Source organism: Aotus nancymaae, unplaced genomic scaffold (genome assembly GCF_030222135.1).
Source record: "Aotus nancymaae isolate 86718 unplaced genomic scaffold, 86718_ANA_hifiasm-v0.15.2.pri h1tg000010l, whole genome shotgun sequence".
NCBI classification, from domain to species: domain Eukaryota; kingdom Metazoa; phylum Chordata; class Mammalia; order Primates; family Aotidae; genus Aotus; species Aotus nancymaae.
This window is the reverse complement of record NW_026988421.1, coordinates 28,518,471-28,536,613: the sequence shown is the minus strand read 5'-3', so window position 1 is coordinate 28,536,613 and position 18,143 is coordinate 28,518,471. Positions and strand designations below refer to the sequence as shown.

The window sequence follows — 18,143 nt, the reverse complement described above, 5'->3', positions numbered from 1 at the left end:
CTTGAACTCCTGACCTCAGGTGATCAACCTGCCTCAGTCTCCCAAAGTGCTGGGATCACGGGCGTGAACCACTGCACCCAGTCTTTTTTTCTTTTTTTGAGACAGAGGGTCTTGCTCTGTTAGCTGGGCTGGAGTGCAGTGGTGCACTCATAGCTCACTGTAGTCTCAACTTCCCAGGCCCGAGTGATTCTCCCACCTCAGCCTCCCAAGTAGCTGCGACTATAAATACACCACCACACCCAGCTTATTTATTTACTTATTTATTTTAGAGATGAGGTCTTGGGTGGGTGCAGTGACTCACGCCTGTAATCTCAGCACTTTGGGAGGCCAAAGCAGGCAGATCACTTGAAGTCAGGAGTTCAAGACCAGCCTGGCCAACACAGTGAAAACCCATCTCTACTAAAATTACAAAAATTAGCTGGGCTTGGTGGTGCGCACCTGTAGTACCAGCTACCAGGGAGACTGAGGCAGAAGAACTGCTTGAACCCAAAAGGTAGAGGCTGCAGTGAGCCAAGATTGTGCCACTGCACTCTAGCCTGGGCGACAGAACAAGACTCTGTCTCAAAAAACAAAAGAAAAAAGTAGACATGAGGTCTCACTATACTGCCCAGGCTAGTGTTGAATTCTTGACATGGTGAAACCACATCTCTGCTAAAAAAAAAAAAAATGTTGAGCATGGTGTCATACACCTGCAGTCCCAGCTATTCAGGAGGCGGAGGCATGAGAATCATTTGAACCAAGGAGGCAGAGGTTGCAATGAGACGACAGTGTGCCCCTGCACTCCAGCCTGGGCAACACAGTGAGACTCTATCTCTTTTTTTTTTTTTTTTTTGGAGATGAAGTCTCACTCTGTCACCCAGGCTGGAGTACAATGGCACAATCTCAGTTCACTGCAACCTCTGCCTTCTGGGTTCAAGTGATTCTCCCATCTCAGCCTCCAGAGTAGCTGGGATTACATGCCTGCGGCACCATGCCTGGCTAATTTTTTGTAGAGATGGGGTTTCAACATGTTGGCCAGGCTGGTCTCGAACTCCTGACCTCAAGTGATCCACCTGCCTCAGCCTCCCAAACTGATGGGATTACAGGCATGAGCCACTGTGCCTGGCCTGGGACGCCATCTTAAAAAAAAAAGCAAAGAAAAAGGCCGAGCCTGGTGGCTCATGGCTGCAATTCCAGCACTTTGGGAGGCCAAGGAGGGTGGATTACCTGAGGTCGGGAGTTGGAGACCAGCCTGACCAACATGGAGAAACCCCGTCTCTACTAAAAATACAAAATTAGCCGGGCATGGTGGTGCATACCTGTAATCCCAGATACTCAGGAGGCTGAGGCAGGAGAACAGCTTGAACCTGGGAGGCAGAGGTTACAGTGAGTCGAGATTGTGTCATTGCACTCCAGCCTGGGCAACAATAGCAAAACTCCACCTCAAAAAAAAAGGAAGTCAGGCTGGACTGGGCTAAGGGTATAAAAGAGGGGTTGGAGGTTACACTAGACTATGGTAGGGTCCTAGGAAAGGGGATGGAGCTCTCTGGCTGAATCAGATCAGACTGGGTCAGGAAAAATGGGGAAGGAGCTGGGAGCCCAGGAGGGACAGAGGTTTGGGGTTGGATTCAGACCTCTGTGGATTCACAGGCCCTGGTTGGGATTCATGGTCAGACTATCTGAATGAATAATTCACCAACAGACATATACATATGCATATATAAGCCCACATACAAACACAGGTATATACTCCCTTACCTACACATATAAATAGATCCAGGCCCTGCCCAGCTCAACAGCACAAAGCTCTTCAGCAATGTGCTAAGGCCTGGGACTGGGTCCACATCTGTATCTGAAAACAAAGGGCATAAGGGCTTTGGAGGGTCTCTCTCTTCCCCTACCCCAGCAATTCCTCTTCACCAGGGGCTGCTGGGGGCAAATGGGGAGGAGCCAGATATGGGACTCCAAAGGAAGTCGTTGGCCACCGTGTTTCCTGAATTCAAGAGTGTGTTCTGCTTCTCTAACTCCACCTCCTGCCTGCAAGCAGGGTGGGGTCCAGGCCTGGCAATTTGCCTTTTCCCTTGGCTACCTTTCCTCTATACACAAACAGATGTGAACCTACAAATGCCCAACTGAGTCACACAGCCACTGTCCCAGCAACTCCATAACTCAACACTGTTGCACTGCTAAGCCACACATTCAACAACACATCCTCATTTATGGATTTACAGCCTCCATTCACACTCAGCAGTCACATCTTCTCTGCTTTGTTCAACATCATATCCTCAGCACCTAGAATGGGCCTGGTACCTAAAGAGGGCTCAATGAATACTGTTTGAATTAATTAATTTACCAACAGACACATACATAAACATGCATACACATGCCCACATAAAGACCCATGTATACACTCCCTTACCTGCACATATAAACAGATCCAGGCCCTCCCAGCTCAGCAGCACATACATACACACAGATACACATTTAGGCTAACAGGCTAGATGTACACCCAGTGCCAGACAGAGACCCACTGTAGGTGTTACCTGGCACTCTCAGGGTGAGTTGGTGGTGGCAGCTGGCTGGTAAATGTCCTTCAGGTTGGCCAGATCTATAAAGGAAGAGTTGGGGGTGGGGTACAATAGCATTCCTTGGGGTCCTGAGACACTGGGGCTATGAGGAGAAGCTGGGCTGGCAGCAGGGCAGGGCAGGGTAACTGTAGATTGGAGAGGGATGGGGTGGGTTATGCAATCCCTTCCTTTGGTGTCTTCCTACCAGCTAAGGAGGTGAGGGTAGAGGTACAGGTCTATTGGGCTTTATTTCTGATCCAGGGAGACCTTAGTAGGTGAATAGTTTGAGGCCTCAGCTTCCCCTGCCTGGGATGACAATGAGGGACACTGGATAGGGAGCTTTATGGGCACTAAAACCCCATCTCTAATCCACAGCGGGGTCTCCATACCTTCCCAGTCTTTCCTGGTGAGGAGGAGGGAACTTGGAGAGTTAACTACCTGGAAAGGAGTCTGAAAAGTGCCCTATTTCTTCTCCCAGTCTCCCATAGAGCTTCAGGCTACTCACTAGCAACAGAGCTATGTCCCTCAGCATCCCCACCGAAAGTCAGCAAGGAAACAAACAATCCTGCCACTCTGTTAATCCCCCACCCAGGGACCTTAGCACCGGGGGAGACTAGTTTAGACCTCAGCTGGTGACCGGGCAAGGTGGCTCATGCCTGTAATCCCAGCACTTTGGAAGGTCGAGGTGGGTGGATCACCTGAGGTCAGTTTGAGACCAGCCCAGCCAACATAGTAAAACTCCATCTCTACAAAAAATAAAAAATAAAAATAAATAAAAAATTAGCCAGGCACAGCGGTGGGTGCCTGTAATCACAGCTACTTGGGAGGCTGAGGCAGAAGAATCACTAGTACCTGGGAAGTGGAGGTTGCAGTGAGTGGAGATAATACCACTGCACTCCAGCCTAGGCAAAAGAGCAAGACTCCATCTCAAAAAATAAAAAAGGACTGGGCGTGGTGGCTTACACCTGTAATCCCAACACTTTGGGAGGCCGAGGTGGGCGGATCACAAGGTCAGGAGCTCGAGACCATCCTGGTCAACTGTGAACCCAGGAGGCGGAGACTGCAGTGAGCTGAGATCACGCCATCGCACTACATACAGCCTTGGGTGACAGTGCGAGACTCTGTCTCAAAAAAATAGATAAATAAAAGTAAAATAAAATAAAGTAAAATAAAAAAGCCTCACCTGGGCTAGTAGGCTGGGGGCTGGGTAGGGGTAAGAATCTCCCAGGCACTCTAAGTAGCCCAAAATCCTCTAACCAAAGTCCCCTCCTAGGCCAAGTCCCCTCTCCCACCCCTCCCTCAACAGCGTACTTAGGGCTGTCTAGCCCAGGAACCTGCAAAAGGAGGGCCACCTGTCTAGCCGTTCCGTGACAGCTAGGGGTGAGAAGCAACAGTCCTGGGGTGAGAGGTGGGGAGGGGACTGGAAAAGCCAACTTTCTCCCAACTTTTCAGGGAGATGGGGCCAGGTTGGGACACTTGGTAACAAACTTTAGGGTCTTGGGTGAAGGAGAGGTGTAATTCAGGGGAACAACTTCAGAAGAGGGGAAATGTGAGGTCAGAGTAAAGGGGTTCAATTCATACAGTCTTAGGAAATGCAAGTATGGGGAAAAGATTGCCCTGGACTAAGTCATTATTAGGCATCAATGACCAATCAGGACACTCTCAAACCGAAAAGTCTCTTTATTGATCGGTACCATACATGACTCAAATGGCCCAAAAAAAAAAAAAAAAAAAAAAGGCATTACAGTTGGGGTGGATTGTCCACCTTCCTCACCCCTTCCCTCAGCTCCTGACTCAAAACCCTTCCAAAAGTGGCAGCTGGAGTGGAGGAAATAGTGTGTGGGGGACCCCGGAATCCAGAGGGAAGAGAGGTGGTGCTAGCACTTCCTGGGACTGGCCACAGGAAAAGGCAGCAAAGCCACAGAGCTGGCCCAGTCACATGGAACCCTGCTCCTGGCTGCACCCTGGCCAAGCTGAGGATCCCAGCTGCCTCCTGCTCCTCCCTTCTATGAGGAAGGAGAAGCAGGGGATACTGACAGATGAAGACCCTCTACCTCAAATGGGGGTACAGAGGCCTGTTTTTCTCTGGTGGGCTTAGAGCCGGGAGGTTCTCAGTTCAGTGGCTCCTTCCCCTCTGTGAAGGGCAGAGTAGGATTACATATGCAGTTGGAGGGGCTGAGGGAGGAGGGTTCCGGAGAAAAGTGGCTAAGCACCTCTCCCATCCCATGCCTGCCCAACTGAGACAAAACCAAAAATACAGCAACAAACAAGGCTGTTCCCTTCCCTCCACACTCCCCAAGGGAGGAAGCCTCTCCTCCCTGCATCCTAGACAACTGCTCTCATGGAGGACTCGTAAGGAATATACACACCATGGGGGTGGGGCTGGAAGAGAGGGAATCACGAGCACTAGGAGGACAGGCCAGAGTCCAGAGGATGGAAAGACAGAGACAACATCAGGGGTTTGTCACCAAGATGTGGCCACTGATGTCCCCCAACCCCATGGCATGTCTTCCGCAACTGCAGTCACCCCAGAGGAAAGGGGAAGAGAGATGGCAAAGTGTCTCCTTGGTCTGAAGCTCTCACACTGTATAAAATGGTATGCATACCCCCTCCCCCACTCTCACCCCCACCTGGGCCCTAGCCACCCCCATCTGCCAAGAGTAGGGAGGTAGCTGGACTTTTAATAGGGGGAAGAGGGGGGACATGAATGATTTTTTTAACTTACATTTTTAATAATATTATTTTTTAAAAAACTTGGAGCTGGGATAAGTGGCAACAGGGAGGAGGGGCCCAGAGCTTTACCCCTCTATCACCAGCTGCTTAGGGGAAGGGGCATTCAACCAAGCCCCATAACTTTAAGTCCCTAAGGGCTGTGGGTATAGACAACCCTCAGGCTTGAAAGGAGTAAAGTCAGGGGGATGGGAAACCCAGAATCTGGGGTGAGGATGGAGGCGAATGCCCTGGGGGGGTGGTCAGGACATGTCTCAGAAACCCAGGTTCCATGTAGGCATCCACATGAGTACCCCCTTCCCCCAAAAGGCTCTGCGGAGGCCAGGCCCAGCCCAGGGCCACTGGGGGGCAAATCTTGGCACTTGCCCCCAGCGAGTCCAGTTCCTCCCTGAAGCGGGTGGATGGAGGCTGCCCATTTTAGATGCTCAGCCTCTTCATTCTGTCTTCTGCTCCCTGGGGCTTCGAGGGGTGGGGCAGGCCGGCAGAGCGCTGGGTGGCCAAGGCAGGGCCTTTTACTGGGAGGCCTGTGACGTAGGGTTCTCCGATTTGCTTTCTTGGCTGGACGGAGGCTTGCTGTTCCAGGGACTGTTGGCGCCCAGTGCAGGGGAGTTGTTAAAGCTGTCCTCGTCGTCAATGCCGTTGGCTGCGTCAAACTGGGTGTTCTCCAGCCGGGTGATGAGCCTCTCGTCCTCGTCCCCGAACTCCCCGCCCATCAGGGTGGGCTCCCCCACCACCATCACATCCTGAGAGTGGCGGAGGTCCCCAAACATAATCGGGGCAAGGGCTCGCCCGGCCCAGGGCGGCAGATACCCCCAGAGCCCCAATACCCACCCTGAAAGCTCAAGCGTCCCCACCCCCTCCTCACACCCAAATTTAAAACCCCAACTCCTAACACCCTCAGCTCCTGGAATCCTTCCCACTGAAGGACACCAGAGCATCACAGCCTTTAGCCCATATCCATTAAGTTCTAGAAGTCACTCTACTCCCCTAGCTCCCTAGTCCATCTCCCCAGAATTTTAGGGAACTCCTCAACTTCTATCCACATGTAAGAGAAAGGGAGCAGATCAAAAACATGAGGGAGGGCAATGTGTGCATGTGCATGGGCGTATATTCTAGATCTGCAAACACTCCAGTCTTCATGTCTCTCTCAGTGTGAGTGTGAGTTGGATGGTATGTGAGTCCCAAGCTGTCTGTCCTGAATGTCCATTATGTCCTCACGGCTATCTCTGTCCCTTTATGCCCTAGCTTCCTACAGCTGAGTCTATGTGATCACAACCATTCAAGTCCCTGACAAGGACTCTCTCACCAGTAAAAGCAGTCAGCCCATGCTGGCAGAGTACATGAGGAAAACTGTCTTTGCTTTTATGCCTGCTGTGAGCTCAGGCTTGGACAGGGGTCAAGGGTGAGTGGTGGGGCAGCCCAGAAGAGAGAAGAAAGCCGAGATGCTTACAGGTACCTGGCTGGAGAGGGCGAAGGTGCTAGCTGGGCTCTTCTTCTTGCTGTTGCTGTTGTTGGTATTGCCACCCCCCGAGCTCATGGTGCTGCCCCCTGACATCTTCCGTTTCCGCCGTTTGCTGGGCTGCTGACGAGTGGGCTCCGCTGTGCCGGGGAAAGGAGACTCAGATGGGAGAGTGCCCTGGGTCCCCTAATTTCCACTGTGGCTCCCAAGGAGCATAAGCCTGCCCTGATCCCAATTTTGTAGACCCAGGAGCAAGGAAGGGACAGGGAAAAGTTCAAAAGGAAATAAAGATACAGCTTTGGGGAGCAGTGTGAGATCTTGGTAAGAACAGGTGCAAGGCACTCACCGGGGGGTGCTACCATGCGCTGCCACTTTTGGAAAAGGCAGGTCTTGAGGCAGTCACGGGGGCTGAGGCTGTAGGTCTTGTGGCGGGACATGAGCTCCTGCATGGGCTCGAGTATCACACAGAGCTAGGGGTAGACCAGGAGGTGACTTGTCAGGGGACAGACATGGAGCTGAGACTAAATGGACTGGGGCAGAAACTAGGTGCTTGGAGACTCACTCGGAGGTAGTTGAGAGTAGAATTGGACAGCCCACACCGGGTGATGTTTTTGGAGAGCTGATCCAACATTTGGGGGTCTTGGGCCTAGAGCAGGAGAAAAGACAAGCAAGAACACTGACACCTGGGTTGCCTCTGCTCATCTGCCTTATCATGAGAGCATTGTGACACTCCTGAGAGAGGAGAGTCTCTTATTAAACCTGCTGTTCAGATGAAGAAACCTTAACCCTGTCTAAGGTCATAGTCAAAAAATGGCAGACCTCGTTCCACCCTTCCCCCCGTCTGCCTTCATTCTTTCGTCCTGGGTTCTGCTCACAACTCACATGCATGGCAAGGATGCTGCGGGGGATGAGCTCTCGATGCTGCCGGATGCTGAAGTGCCACGTCTTTATCCGCATCATGTCGTCAAACATGAACTCCAGGTACAACCGGCCCTCCACACACACCTGGGGACAGGCTTGTCACAACCCTGCCCCCTCCCGACATACCATACCTGAAATATGTCTATTACAATCTCCCATTTGCTTACAACTCTCCCACTGCATACACTTTTATCACCTGCACATTAAATCTGGGTGCAGCAACCCCCACCCATATACCTGGCCCGTACACGTGTAACACACACACACACACACACACACACACAGTAGAAAAGCTTAACAGATCCTTGACCTCTCCCCATGTAGCTAGTGATATACCCATCTGCTCTAAGCTATGTGAGGACAGACTCTTGTTCACTTGTGTAGCCCTGGGGCCCAGAAAACTATCCCATATAAACAAAATACATGTTTGCTGACGGTTGCAACCCTCCCTTCTTATTTTGCCACTTCACATTATGGCTCCCCGGGGAACAGCTGTGAGTATACACTAGGAGAGAGATGGGGAATCAAACTCAGGTGCCATGGTGTTCCATATCCAGCTGGGTTGCTGACCTGGGTGAACATGGGCTTGCCATGCTGGGTCACCATGCTGCCCTGGTCACAGTCGAGGGACACAAAGTTGCTGTGGAATGCCTCCTTGGGGTGCTTAAGCACATAGTACAGCTCCGTAGCACCCCCCTCAAAGATGCTGCGGAAGTAGCGTGGGATCAGGGTCCGGCCAATGGCTGTAGAGATGGGATAAACTCTTTAGGACAAAGGGACTTCAAAAGGGGCCAGGCAGATGCCTCCCCTACCAAGCTAGACATCCCCTGGCACTCCCAGGCCCACTTCCAGACCTTAGAACTACACAGGAGGTATACACCCTGACAGAAAGACCCCAGAGGCCACTTACTATATCTCTTTGGTCCATCCTCCAGGCAGAAAGTGATGGTCAACATGGCATCATCCTCAAAGAACTCAGTCGTGAAAGCATCCCACCAGAGATTGTCACACTCCTAGGAGCACGGTGAGGGGTGTGTGTTCACGTGTCATAAGCTATCTCATGGGGTGCCCAGATGGCCCTTCTGCTCCCAGCCCCTTTTCCCTTGGCCATACCTCTGTCCAGTTCTGAAGGCGTTTGTTAAGCTCAAATATTCTGTAGTCAGTTTGGTTGCCATATGGTGTGTGCCTCCTGGAAGAAGTGAAGGAGGGAGGTTAGTAGGAGCAGAGCCTCCCCACCCCACCCCCACCTCAGCCTTCTCCCAGTGGAAAGCACCTTCCTCCCCAGTGGACTCCACTTACCCAATCCCTGGCTCCAGGTATGTAGGCGGGTACATGGGAGTTGGGCTGTGTAAAGGAAGAGGCTATGAGAATGAGGGTGGAAGATAGGAATTATTGGGGGTGGGGGGCTACTCCCTCCCCTTTCCAAGTAGGATCCCACCTGGAGAAGGGTTAGGAAGTGGCCAACAGACTCACTCACCCCACATCCCGATCCAGCATGGTGCCGGGATGGAAGGGGGGGAAGGCGTTGCCGTTCGGGGGCTCCTTCGGCGAGTACAGCTTGAATGACTTTGAGGAACAACCTAGAAGACAAAGAAAGGAGTCATAGCTGGGCGTGGTGGCTCACGTCTGTAATCCTAGCACTTTGGGAGGCCAAGGCAAGAAGACTGCTTGAGCACAGGAGGTCAAGGCTGCAATGACCAGTCTCATAGTGAGACCTCGCAATCAGCCTCATAGCAAGACCTTGTCTCTAAAAATAATTTAAAAAGTTAGCTGGGTATGGTGGTGCACGCCTATGGTTCCAGCTACTTGGGAGGCTGAGGTGGGAGGATCGCTTGAGCCCAGGAGTTTGAGGCTGCAGTGAGCAGAGATTCATACCACTGAACTTCAGCCTGGGCAACAGAGTGAGACCCTGTCTCTAAAAGAAACAGGAGTCCCCTCACCCCCTTTTGGGAGCCCTTCGATAAGCCTGCTAGACTGTGTGGATAGGGACTGGTCTTATGGAGCTCCCTGGCCTGATTACAAGAAAGTGATGAACTAGGGGGTAGCTACCCTAGGGATCACCGGTCTCTCCTTCTAAACCTGGCTATACCCAAGATCCCATTTCTTCATTTGGCTAAGTCCTAGATGACAGAAGAGGAATTGAAGCTGGGAAGAATTAACACAGAATAAATAAATACCCAAACACTAGAATATAATTTTGATAAACCCCCTTTTAATCTAAGTAGTTTCATAAAATCATCATAATAACCTTATGAAGTAGTAGGGCTGACCGTAACATTCCCATTTTACAGATGAGACAACTGAGGGCTCAAAGGAACTTGCCAAGATCATAAAGCTAGTAACTGTCAAAACTAGGACTTGAGCTCGGATCTTCTGATTCCCACATCCTACACCATTTCTACCAGCTGATCCCTCTATTGCCCTCTAGAGACCAAAGTGGGGGAGGAACAGGGGGAATTTTCAAACTCTGCCCCTCCTCCAACCTCAGGGTCTCAGGAGGGCAAGTGATAGAAAGATAAACGGGGGTGGGTGCCTGTTGGGTGCCGCCTACCAGATAACCAGTTGGGCCTTCTGCAGCCCCACTAACGGCCACTCCCTTATCAGCCCAGCCCCCACCCCCACCCCTACCAAGGTCTGCAAACCAGAAACCCGAAAGCCTCAACCCCTTTTCTCTTCTGAGACTTGGAGTAGGGGAGGCAGGCAGATGAATCTCCTTTGGATCCCACTCTACCTACAATCGAAAAGTAGGTGGTTCGGGAACTATGTCCCTCAGTCTAGGGGCAGGTGGTCACTAGACAGGGGTCTCGCTAGTGTGTATCTGTGCATGTGCACGTGTCCTCTCTCACCTCACCTAACAGCAAACAGTTCCTGGAATACTATTTTCTGACAGGGAGAAGTGTTAAATTCATACTTGGGTATCCCCTTCTCAGAGAAGGGGAAACAGTTGCAGAGGTACCTGGGGCATACCCAAGGAGAAGAAATTGAGGCACAGCCCCAAAAGTTCATCTGACTCCAATCACATTTGCTTCCTTGGGTCCCTAAAACTGGACTGCATTTGGGAGGGTAGCTGGATTGACTGTATCTATGTCCCCCCCCAATTCAGATGCAAAATCTATTTTGTTCCTTGGGGGGAAGAGACAAAAGAAGACCCTGTGCCAACATGTGTCATTTAATTCTCTCCCCAGGGCCCTGTCCTCACGATGCAGGCAAAAGGAAGGTCCCAGACTGCACAGTCCCTGAAGGTGCCAAGAGTCAGAGCCTGTGTATGCCTGCACACATGTGTGCCCCATCCTGCCGAGCAGGCTTCCACCCTCAGCTCGCCCCAACATGCCTATCAAGGGCTGGAACCCAGCAGCCCCAGGCACAATCAGAGTGCCCCCAAGAGGCCCTCACCCCATGCACAAGCTCTCACAGGCCACATCCACATGCTCCAAGAACAGCACACACAGCCTTCACATGCCAGTCTGGACTGTGCCTGTGTCTCCAGAAAGAGACAGTTCCCACCAAGCCACCAAGTATCCCCACTCCAAAGACAGGTAGACTAAGGTCACACAGGAAGCTCAAGCTCACACAGCACACCAGAAGCCAGGCCTGGGCAATGAACTCAAGAGCAGATTCTCAGACCTGGCCCTCATCCTCCAATTAGGCCATCCTTTCTCCCACAGCCTAACCACCCCTGCCTCCTCCGTTTCGAGGCCACTTGAAGAAATGTGTTAGCTCAAGAACCTGAAGAGAAGGGAAGCAGGATGCCTGGGTTTCTCTCCAGTTTTGAAAAAAAAAAGGTCTCAGAGCCTCCCTTTCTCTCTCTAGAGAATGAAGAGGCATTGTCTGAGACTGGGTAAATAGCTCCAAGGAGCTAAAGCCCAACGCTCTGGGCCTCTATTTGCTCCTCCAGTGAATGGACACAAACTCAGCATCTCTCCAGAGCCACGACAGCTCCCAGTAGCCCCAGCACAAGAGCTTGGGAGTGAGTAGAGAAGGGGAGGGACATCACCCAGACCATCTGTCCCTGTTGCTGCCTGTCCCCAGCAGCAGGGGTAGAAGGAGCAAGGTGGGGGGCGGGGGAAAGATGTGTCATCCAGCCCTAGAGACAGTCATAGACCCCCTCCCACCTCTAGCAATCTGGAAGCCTTCAGGAAGGGGGAGAGAAGAGCCCAGAACTAGTAAAGTTTTCTCAGGGAGGAAGCTGCATCTGGGGCTGAGGGGGGGCACCTCCAGCTGGGCATTGCCATGGTAACCAGTCTGACCTGAGGGCAGGCCCCCTCCTTTAGGGGCTGGCCACAGGTCAGCAGGCCTGAGCACCCCGGCGGCTCTGAGCTGGGGCACCTCTCCCCCAGCCAGCAGACCAGGCCCGGGAGGGGCTGAGGGCCTTCCGCCCACCCCCAGCAGGCTTGCAGGGTGCCCAGACTTACCTGGGAGAACTGAGGGGGCCAGGAGAGGTGCGGGGAGCGGCTGCAAGCCCAGAGGGGTCCTGGCAGGGGTGAGGGCTGAGGGGGGACAACTTCAGCCGCTCATGTCCCGAGTGGGACGGGCAGGCCCGGTTGGGAGCTCCACTCCGCCGGCCGCACAAAGACTCGCACGCACAGCCTCGGCCCGCCCCGCGGCGGCCGCAGCCCCGGGGGAAAGTTACAATGGCTACTGGGCCAGGGGCCGGGGGCCAGGGGGCCGGCCTGGGGGGCGGGGGGCCGCGGGGAGTCCGGAGCCTTCTTTGTTTGCAAGGTTTCCCTCAACAATGGCTGCTCCGCTCTTTCCTCTCTCCTCCTCCTCCTCCTCTGCTTTCCCCGCCGCCGCCTCTCGCTGCCTCTGCCTCCGAGCAGCCCGCCCGCCGTCCCCAGGCCACAGGGCTCCTCTGCTGGGGGCACCAGGAGAGGCAGGGCCCGGGACTCACACTCACTCACACTCGCACACTCAGACACACACACACAGCGCCCGCCGGCTGCCTGCCTTTCTCCTTTTCTCTCACTGCCTCCCTCCCTCCCCACTCGCTCTCTCCGAGCCTCTCTCAGAATGAGGCCCCAGGGCGGGCTGAGGGTGGAGCTGCCCCCACCGGCCCCGCCCCCTCCCTGCGAGGAAAGAGGAAGAGCGAAGGAGGGAGGGAGGCTGGGACGGAGGGACTGCTGAGAAAAACAAAAGAGAGATAGAGACTGGGAGAGACAGGGGACGGATCAGACTGGGCTGGGAGAGACCTGGATGGAGGAGAGGCCTGTAGGGGCCAGAAACGAAATGCAGCCCGCCTCCCCCTAGCCCCAGGCGCGGTGCTCAGGAGTGAGGACGGGGGCCAAAGCCACTCGCAGAGATGGAGGAGTGTGGGCTCCTCTCTGCAGACTCCAAGATCTTCAAAGCACCTCCCAAACCTCCCCCAAACCTCTCTTCCTCGCCCCTGTGATGGCTCAGGTTGAAGGCTGGCTCGGGCTGCCACCCTGGGTTCCTCTGGTGAAATCCCGGAGCAGCTGGGGGGAGGCTCCAGGGGGTTATTTTTGACAAGAGACACATTCTGACATCAGCCAATAAACACTGATTGAAGAGAGGGGGATATTGCAGTCTTCCCTGCCCCCAACCCAGCTAAGTTCCAAGCCTTGACTTCGATCCCTCTTAAAAGGAAGCCCCCTTCCCCACCACCACCACTGAAGACAAGTGGGTGCCAGGGAAAAGACACATTGTCAGAGCTAGGGAAAGCCAACTTGGCCATCCAAGAGTCCCCAGAAGGAGCCTAGTTTGCTGCTGAATCCTCCCCACCACCCCAGAAAAAAAAGGTATATGGTTAGTGGGTAGGGTCTGTTCTCCCATCCAGCAGGGGCCTCCCAAGGGAGCAGGTGTTGCTATTTTTTTCCTAAGGTAATTTTGTTGTAGCAGGAGCGGGTATTTCTAAAACTTGCGTAGGGCTCCAGGCCCTACTCTTGGACAGATAGGAAAAGGAAAACAGCGCGCGCGCGCGCGCGCGCGCGCACACACACACACACACGAAGGCGGGGAATGAAGCTTCTATTTCCTTCTTTGCAATTTGAGTGTCTGCTTCTCTACTCCCTGTCCCTGCCCCCAACTATATTCACACATAACTCCAAGGACAGGATTTCTCATGACATACTCACTAGTTAACTGTGCAATAATATTGCACCTGGCTCTGTGAACATCTTCCACATAAATAACACATCTCACTTTCACATAAATCAGTACCTGATACACATTTTATACTGTGATATCTCTCTCTTTTTTTCTTTTTTGCCTGAAACGGAGTCTTGCTCTGTTGCTTAGCCTGGAGTTTAGTGGTGCAATCTTGGCTCAGTGCAACCTCCACCTCCCAGGTCCAAGTGATTCTCCTGCCTTAGCCTCCCGAGTAGCTGGGATTACAAGTGTGTGACACTATACCCAGCTAATTTTTGTATTTTTAGTAGAGACAGCGTTTTGCTATGTTGGCCAGGCTGGTCTCGAACTCCTGACCTGAGGTGATTCACCAGCCTCAGCCTCCCAAAGTGCTAGAATTATAGGCGTGAGCCACCTCATCTGGCCATCAGCCTGTGATATATCTCAAATCCTAAATATACCCAAATCCTGGACACACATACACACACACACACAGTCTAAGTCATACACACTGGGACCTATGACACTTACGCATCCTGACCTCAATACACACACAAAAACTGTGTTATAACCCCTAAACCTGTGACAGCCTATCACATACACACCCCAATCATTTATTATGCAAGGACTTAACCTAGAAATCACCCTCTCCAAAACCTGCGTACCATTCCTCATCAAAGCCTGACCATATATATGATAAACCCCAGCTTTCACAAACATACTGAAATGTATGACATTCAGCCAGACCCTGCAACATACAGCCTATTACCAGGACTTAAGACATTCCCACTGATTCTCAAATTTATAGCTTGGGTAGCCCCACTTCTCCCTCACTGCCTTTAAACTTTCCAAAGCGCAATCACAGGCAGTACCTCAAGAGATCCTCATAGCATATAGGGCCAAATACCCTAACACTGAGATCCTAACAGAACCCACTGAGACAAGATCACTGGGGTGGGCTGCGGGGGATTGAACCCTGCACTTCTAAACCCACTGGATATAAGCCAAGCCCTGCAGCCATTCCTAGTCCCTTCCTCCTCCAGGCCTCAAATCACTGTCCACATGGGGAGGAGGGAAGGGTATGTGCTCTGGCTTCTGCCTCCAGCCCAGAGCTCAGAACCCCCACCCAGCCTGTCTCCTCAGACAGGAGGAACTACAAGGGCCCTCTAGTCTCACTGTGGGGTGGAGGAGCCCCTAAATGCCAAGATGTATCAAGACTGGCAAATCATTTAAAACAGGCTTTCTCCTAGTTCTCCTTCTCCAGCAAGTCTGCTCCTTTCTCTGCTCTGACCCGATTCACCCAGTTGTACAGGGGCAGAACAGGTCCAGCTAAAAAGAGCAAATCTGAGTTACAAGGCCTTAGAATTAGCGGTGAGGTGGAGGGAGCAGCAAAGAATGATAAAGATGATGAGGCAAAGTACTCCTCCTGGAGGTGGGGATTCAAAGGACAGCCGCCAGCCCCAGCCCACAGGATGAGGTACCAGCACTGCCCCCTGCCCGGGCCCCTGGGGCTCCCTGACCCAGGCCTCCAGTGTGCCTGCCCCCCTTCCTTTGTCTGTGCCCGGCCTCCCGTTGGCCTGGCGCTCTGCCATCCTCCTCTCCTGGCTCCCAGCCGCCACCACTGCTGCCTCCTCCCCTCCCCCTACTCCTCCCTGCCTTAACCCTTCTGAGCCACATGCTGCCCCAGACAGGTCCTGGCCCCCTCAGCATCTTGCTCAGGGTGATGCCCTTAGCAGAGGCTCTCCCTGTTCTCAGCCATTCCAGCCCCAGAAGCTGGTCCTCACCCCAGGAGCACTATGGGAGCTGGGCGTGTGTATGTGTGTATCTTGTGGTGTTTCTGCGTGTGCATGTGTGTGGGTCTGTGTGCGCTCTGGCTTCCCTCAGTCACATGTGTGGGGCATGTGCTGTCTCTGCCGGGCTGGGGGAGGAGGAGGAGCCCGGAGACAGCAGAGCACAAAGGAGAGACTCAGGCAGGCAGGCAGGCAGGCAGGCAGGCAGGCAGGCAGGCGGCAGGCGGCCTGCCAGGGCGCCTCAGCCCTCACCCCAGGGCTGCTCAAGGTGGGGGAAGTCTTCGGGCCTGGACTGCTACATGCTGCCACACTGCCCTCGTGTTCAAGCATGTGCTTCCCCCATCCAAGCAAGCCGCAAGTCGGGTGCCCTCTCTAACCCCAACTGCTACTATTCCCCACCTCCACTCTACTCTCAAGCCCCTCCCCGAGTGGTTCTCCTTGAAGTCTAACCTCCATCCAACCTCTGTGGCATCAATCTATATTCTTCAAGATCTGGAAAAAGACTCCCTATTCTTCCCTATCTTTTGCTCCCTCTTCCTCCATCAGACCACTAGACACAAAAGGAATATGTCTTCTGGGGCACTGACTGAAGTTGTCTCCTCACCCACCCACATACTCCTGGGCTTGGGCCCTCCTCCTGTTCCCATGCTGCTCCAGGAGACTAAGAAGGAGAGACTTTCTCTCTCCTCCCACTAGACCCAGGCACCCTGCCCCAACTTCAGGGCCAACCTCTCATGCACCTCCAGCCTGACAACCCCTCCATACATACATATCCCCTTACCCAATATTTGTAGGAACTCAGAATCAAAATTTAAGACTCATCCCTCTAGCTTGTTCAGATACTTAATTTCTGCTCTGCCCTGGGGTGGGCTAAGAACATGATGGATCTGAACCGGGTACCCAGCATGGGGCAATCATAGGAGAGAAAATACACACATATAAACACGTACACCAAGCTGGTAGGAGGAGGGATGATGGGGCCAGGCAGGATTCCAGCTTGGCAAGCTCTTGCCTCTCCTTTCCTCAACTCTCTGCAGCACCAGCTAGTGGTTCCCAAACCTGGATATTCTAGGATTCTTAGGTTCTCTTAGCTCTCCTTCTGGGTCCCATGCCCCTTAAACATCAGCCTCAGCAGGCACCTGAAGTGTGTGCCCAGCCCAGCTTGGCCTGGGTCACATGATTTTTCAAGGAAACTTCCTCACTGGTAGCTTCCCCTTGGGGATTTGTTGGGGAGTGGGGGGTGTCCAGTTGTGAAATATGTAGCCAAACCGGGCTACATTCAGGGACACTGACTTCCAGGAGAAAGCTGACTCCAGTCTAGGGCAGAAGGGTCAATTTCAGGACCCGGAGTCCTGGGGCTGGAGACAGACACTGTGCTGTGAGGCCCTCTGTAGACTACCTCTCCAAGAGCATGGCTGCTCGCTTTCCTCCTGGCAGTGAGGTAGACCCACCCAGCCCCACTAGAAAAAATCTCAGACCTAGACTATCCCTGGCAAAAGTTGATATGTGTTTTGAGGAGGCAGGGATCTGAGCCTGGGTCCTCTCTCAAGTTCTCAGTTTGGGGCCAAGAATTGCTCCCCCAGCTCACCTCTCCACAATTCACTCTATTTCCTAGACTGCCCTCCCACTAGGGCAGAGATGCCAGACCCAAGGGTCTAATTATCTGGCACCTCTTAGGAGTACCTCCAGTGCCTCAGGAGGGCCAACCTTCCCTGGCAACAGGCAGGAAAAGTTGAAGGGGGGCAAGATGGGCCCTAATCAACTACCTCTCTGCAAACAGGGTCTTCAGAAACAGCATGGGGGGAATGTCACAGGATAGGTAAGAAGCAATGGGCAGCAGAGAAGCGGGGGCAGCCCAAACCAGCCAATCACAACTCTATGGTGACCTGGGGGGGGGGTCAAAAGTCCAGAGTCACTTCTGATTGGCTAACAACCTGGAATTCTGAGAATTTCAGCCCCCCCAAACCTCTCCGCAATTAGCCTCCCCCCAAAAAAACATACACATAAGCCACCCCCGGCGTCTCCTCCCCGTGCTTCTGGGCTGCTACGCATTTACACAGTTGGGGAAAACCCTACCCGCCGGCCTGAGGCCCCGCGCAGCCCTTCCAGCCCCCGGCCTCCCCCATGCCATCGACGCCCCCTACACAAGTTCTCGCCAAACACAGGGTGAGGGGTCCGCGGGGAGAGTTGGGCAGGGAGGGGCCGGGTGGCCGCGCGCCCCACTCACCAGGACAGGCACAGCCCACTGACATCTTCACATCGCCCGCCGCTGGGGACCCAGCCGAGTCACGGTGCCCGCCCCTCGCGGGGACAGGCCGGGCATGAGCCGCCGCCGCCGCCCGCGGCCCCCGCTGCCCTCGCCGCCGGCCCGGCCCGGCTTCGGCCCGGTGCGGGCGGCCCCTGGCTGCAGAGAGGGGCCTGTCAGGCGCGGAGCAGACAGGAAGGAAGCCAGGCAGGAAGGCGAGCGGCCTCTGCGTGTGTGCGCGCGCGGGTGTGCGTCCGCGGAGTGTGTGTCCGTGTGTGCGCGTGTGCGTGTGCGTGTCTGTGCGCTCCCGCCGCCGCCGTCGTCGCCGAGCGCCCCCCTCTCCGCTCTCGCGTTCGCGCTCCCTCGCGCCG

At 53.8% G+C, this 18,143-nt stretch overlaps 1 protein-coding gene across 5 annotated transcripts; it reads right to left on the bottom strand.

Annotated features, from left to right (window-relative positions):
- Positions 1 to 4,203: 4,203 nt before the first annotated feature.
- On the bottom strand, positions 4,204 to 18,039 carry LDB1 (LIM domain binding 1). Of its 5 annotated transcripts, none has more exons than XM_012439589.3 (11): positions 17,755 to 18,039; positions 9,134 to 9,236; positions 8,956 to 9,000; positions 8,770 to 8,845; positions 8,567 to 8,669; positions 8,227 to 8,399; positions 7,618 to 7,740; positions 7,298 to 7,381; positions 7,082 to 7,205; positions 6,727 to 6,875; positions 4,204 to 6,019 (listed from the first exon to the last, which is right to left on the bottom strand). In XM_012439589.3, the coding sequence occupies exons 1-11, from the start codon at positions 17,777 to 17,779 to the stop codon at positions 5,789 to 5,791; spliced, it is 1,236 nt and encodes a 411-aa protein (XP_012295012.1). In that variant the 5' UTR covers positions 17,780 to 18,039; the 3' UTR covers positions 4,204 to 5,788. The 5 variants fall into 5 exon arrangements, with proteins under 5 accessions (XP_012295012.1, XP_012295013.1, XP_012295014.1 ...); XM_012439590.3 differs by having other exon boundaries at positions 6,733 to 6,875; XM_012439591.2 differs by lacking the exon at positions 17,755 to 18,039 and adding an exon at positions 12,069 to 12,666.
- Between the last annotated feature and the right edge of the window lie 104 nt (positions 18,040 to 18,143).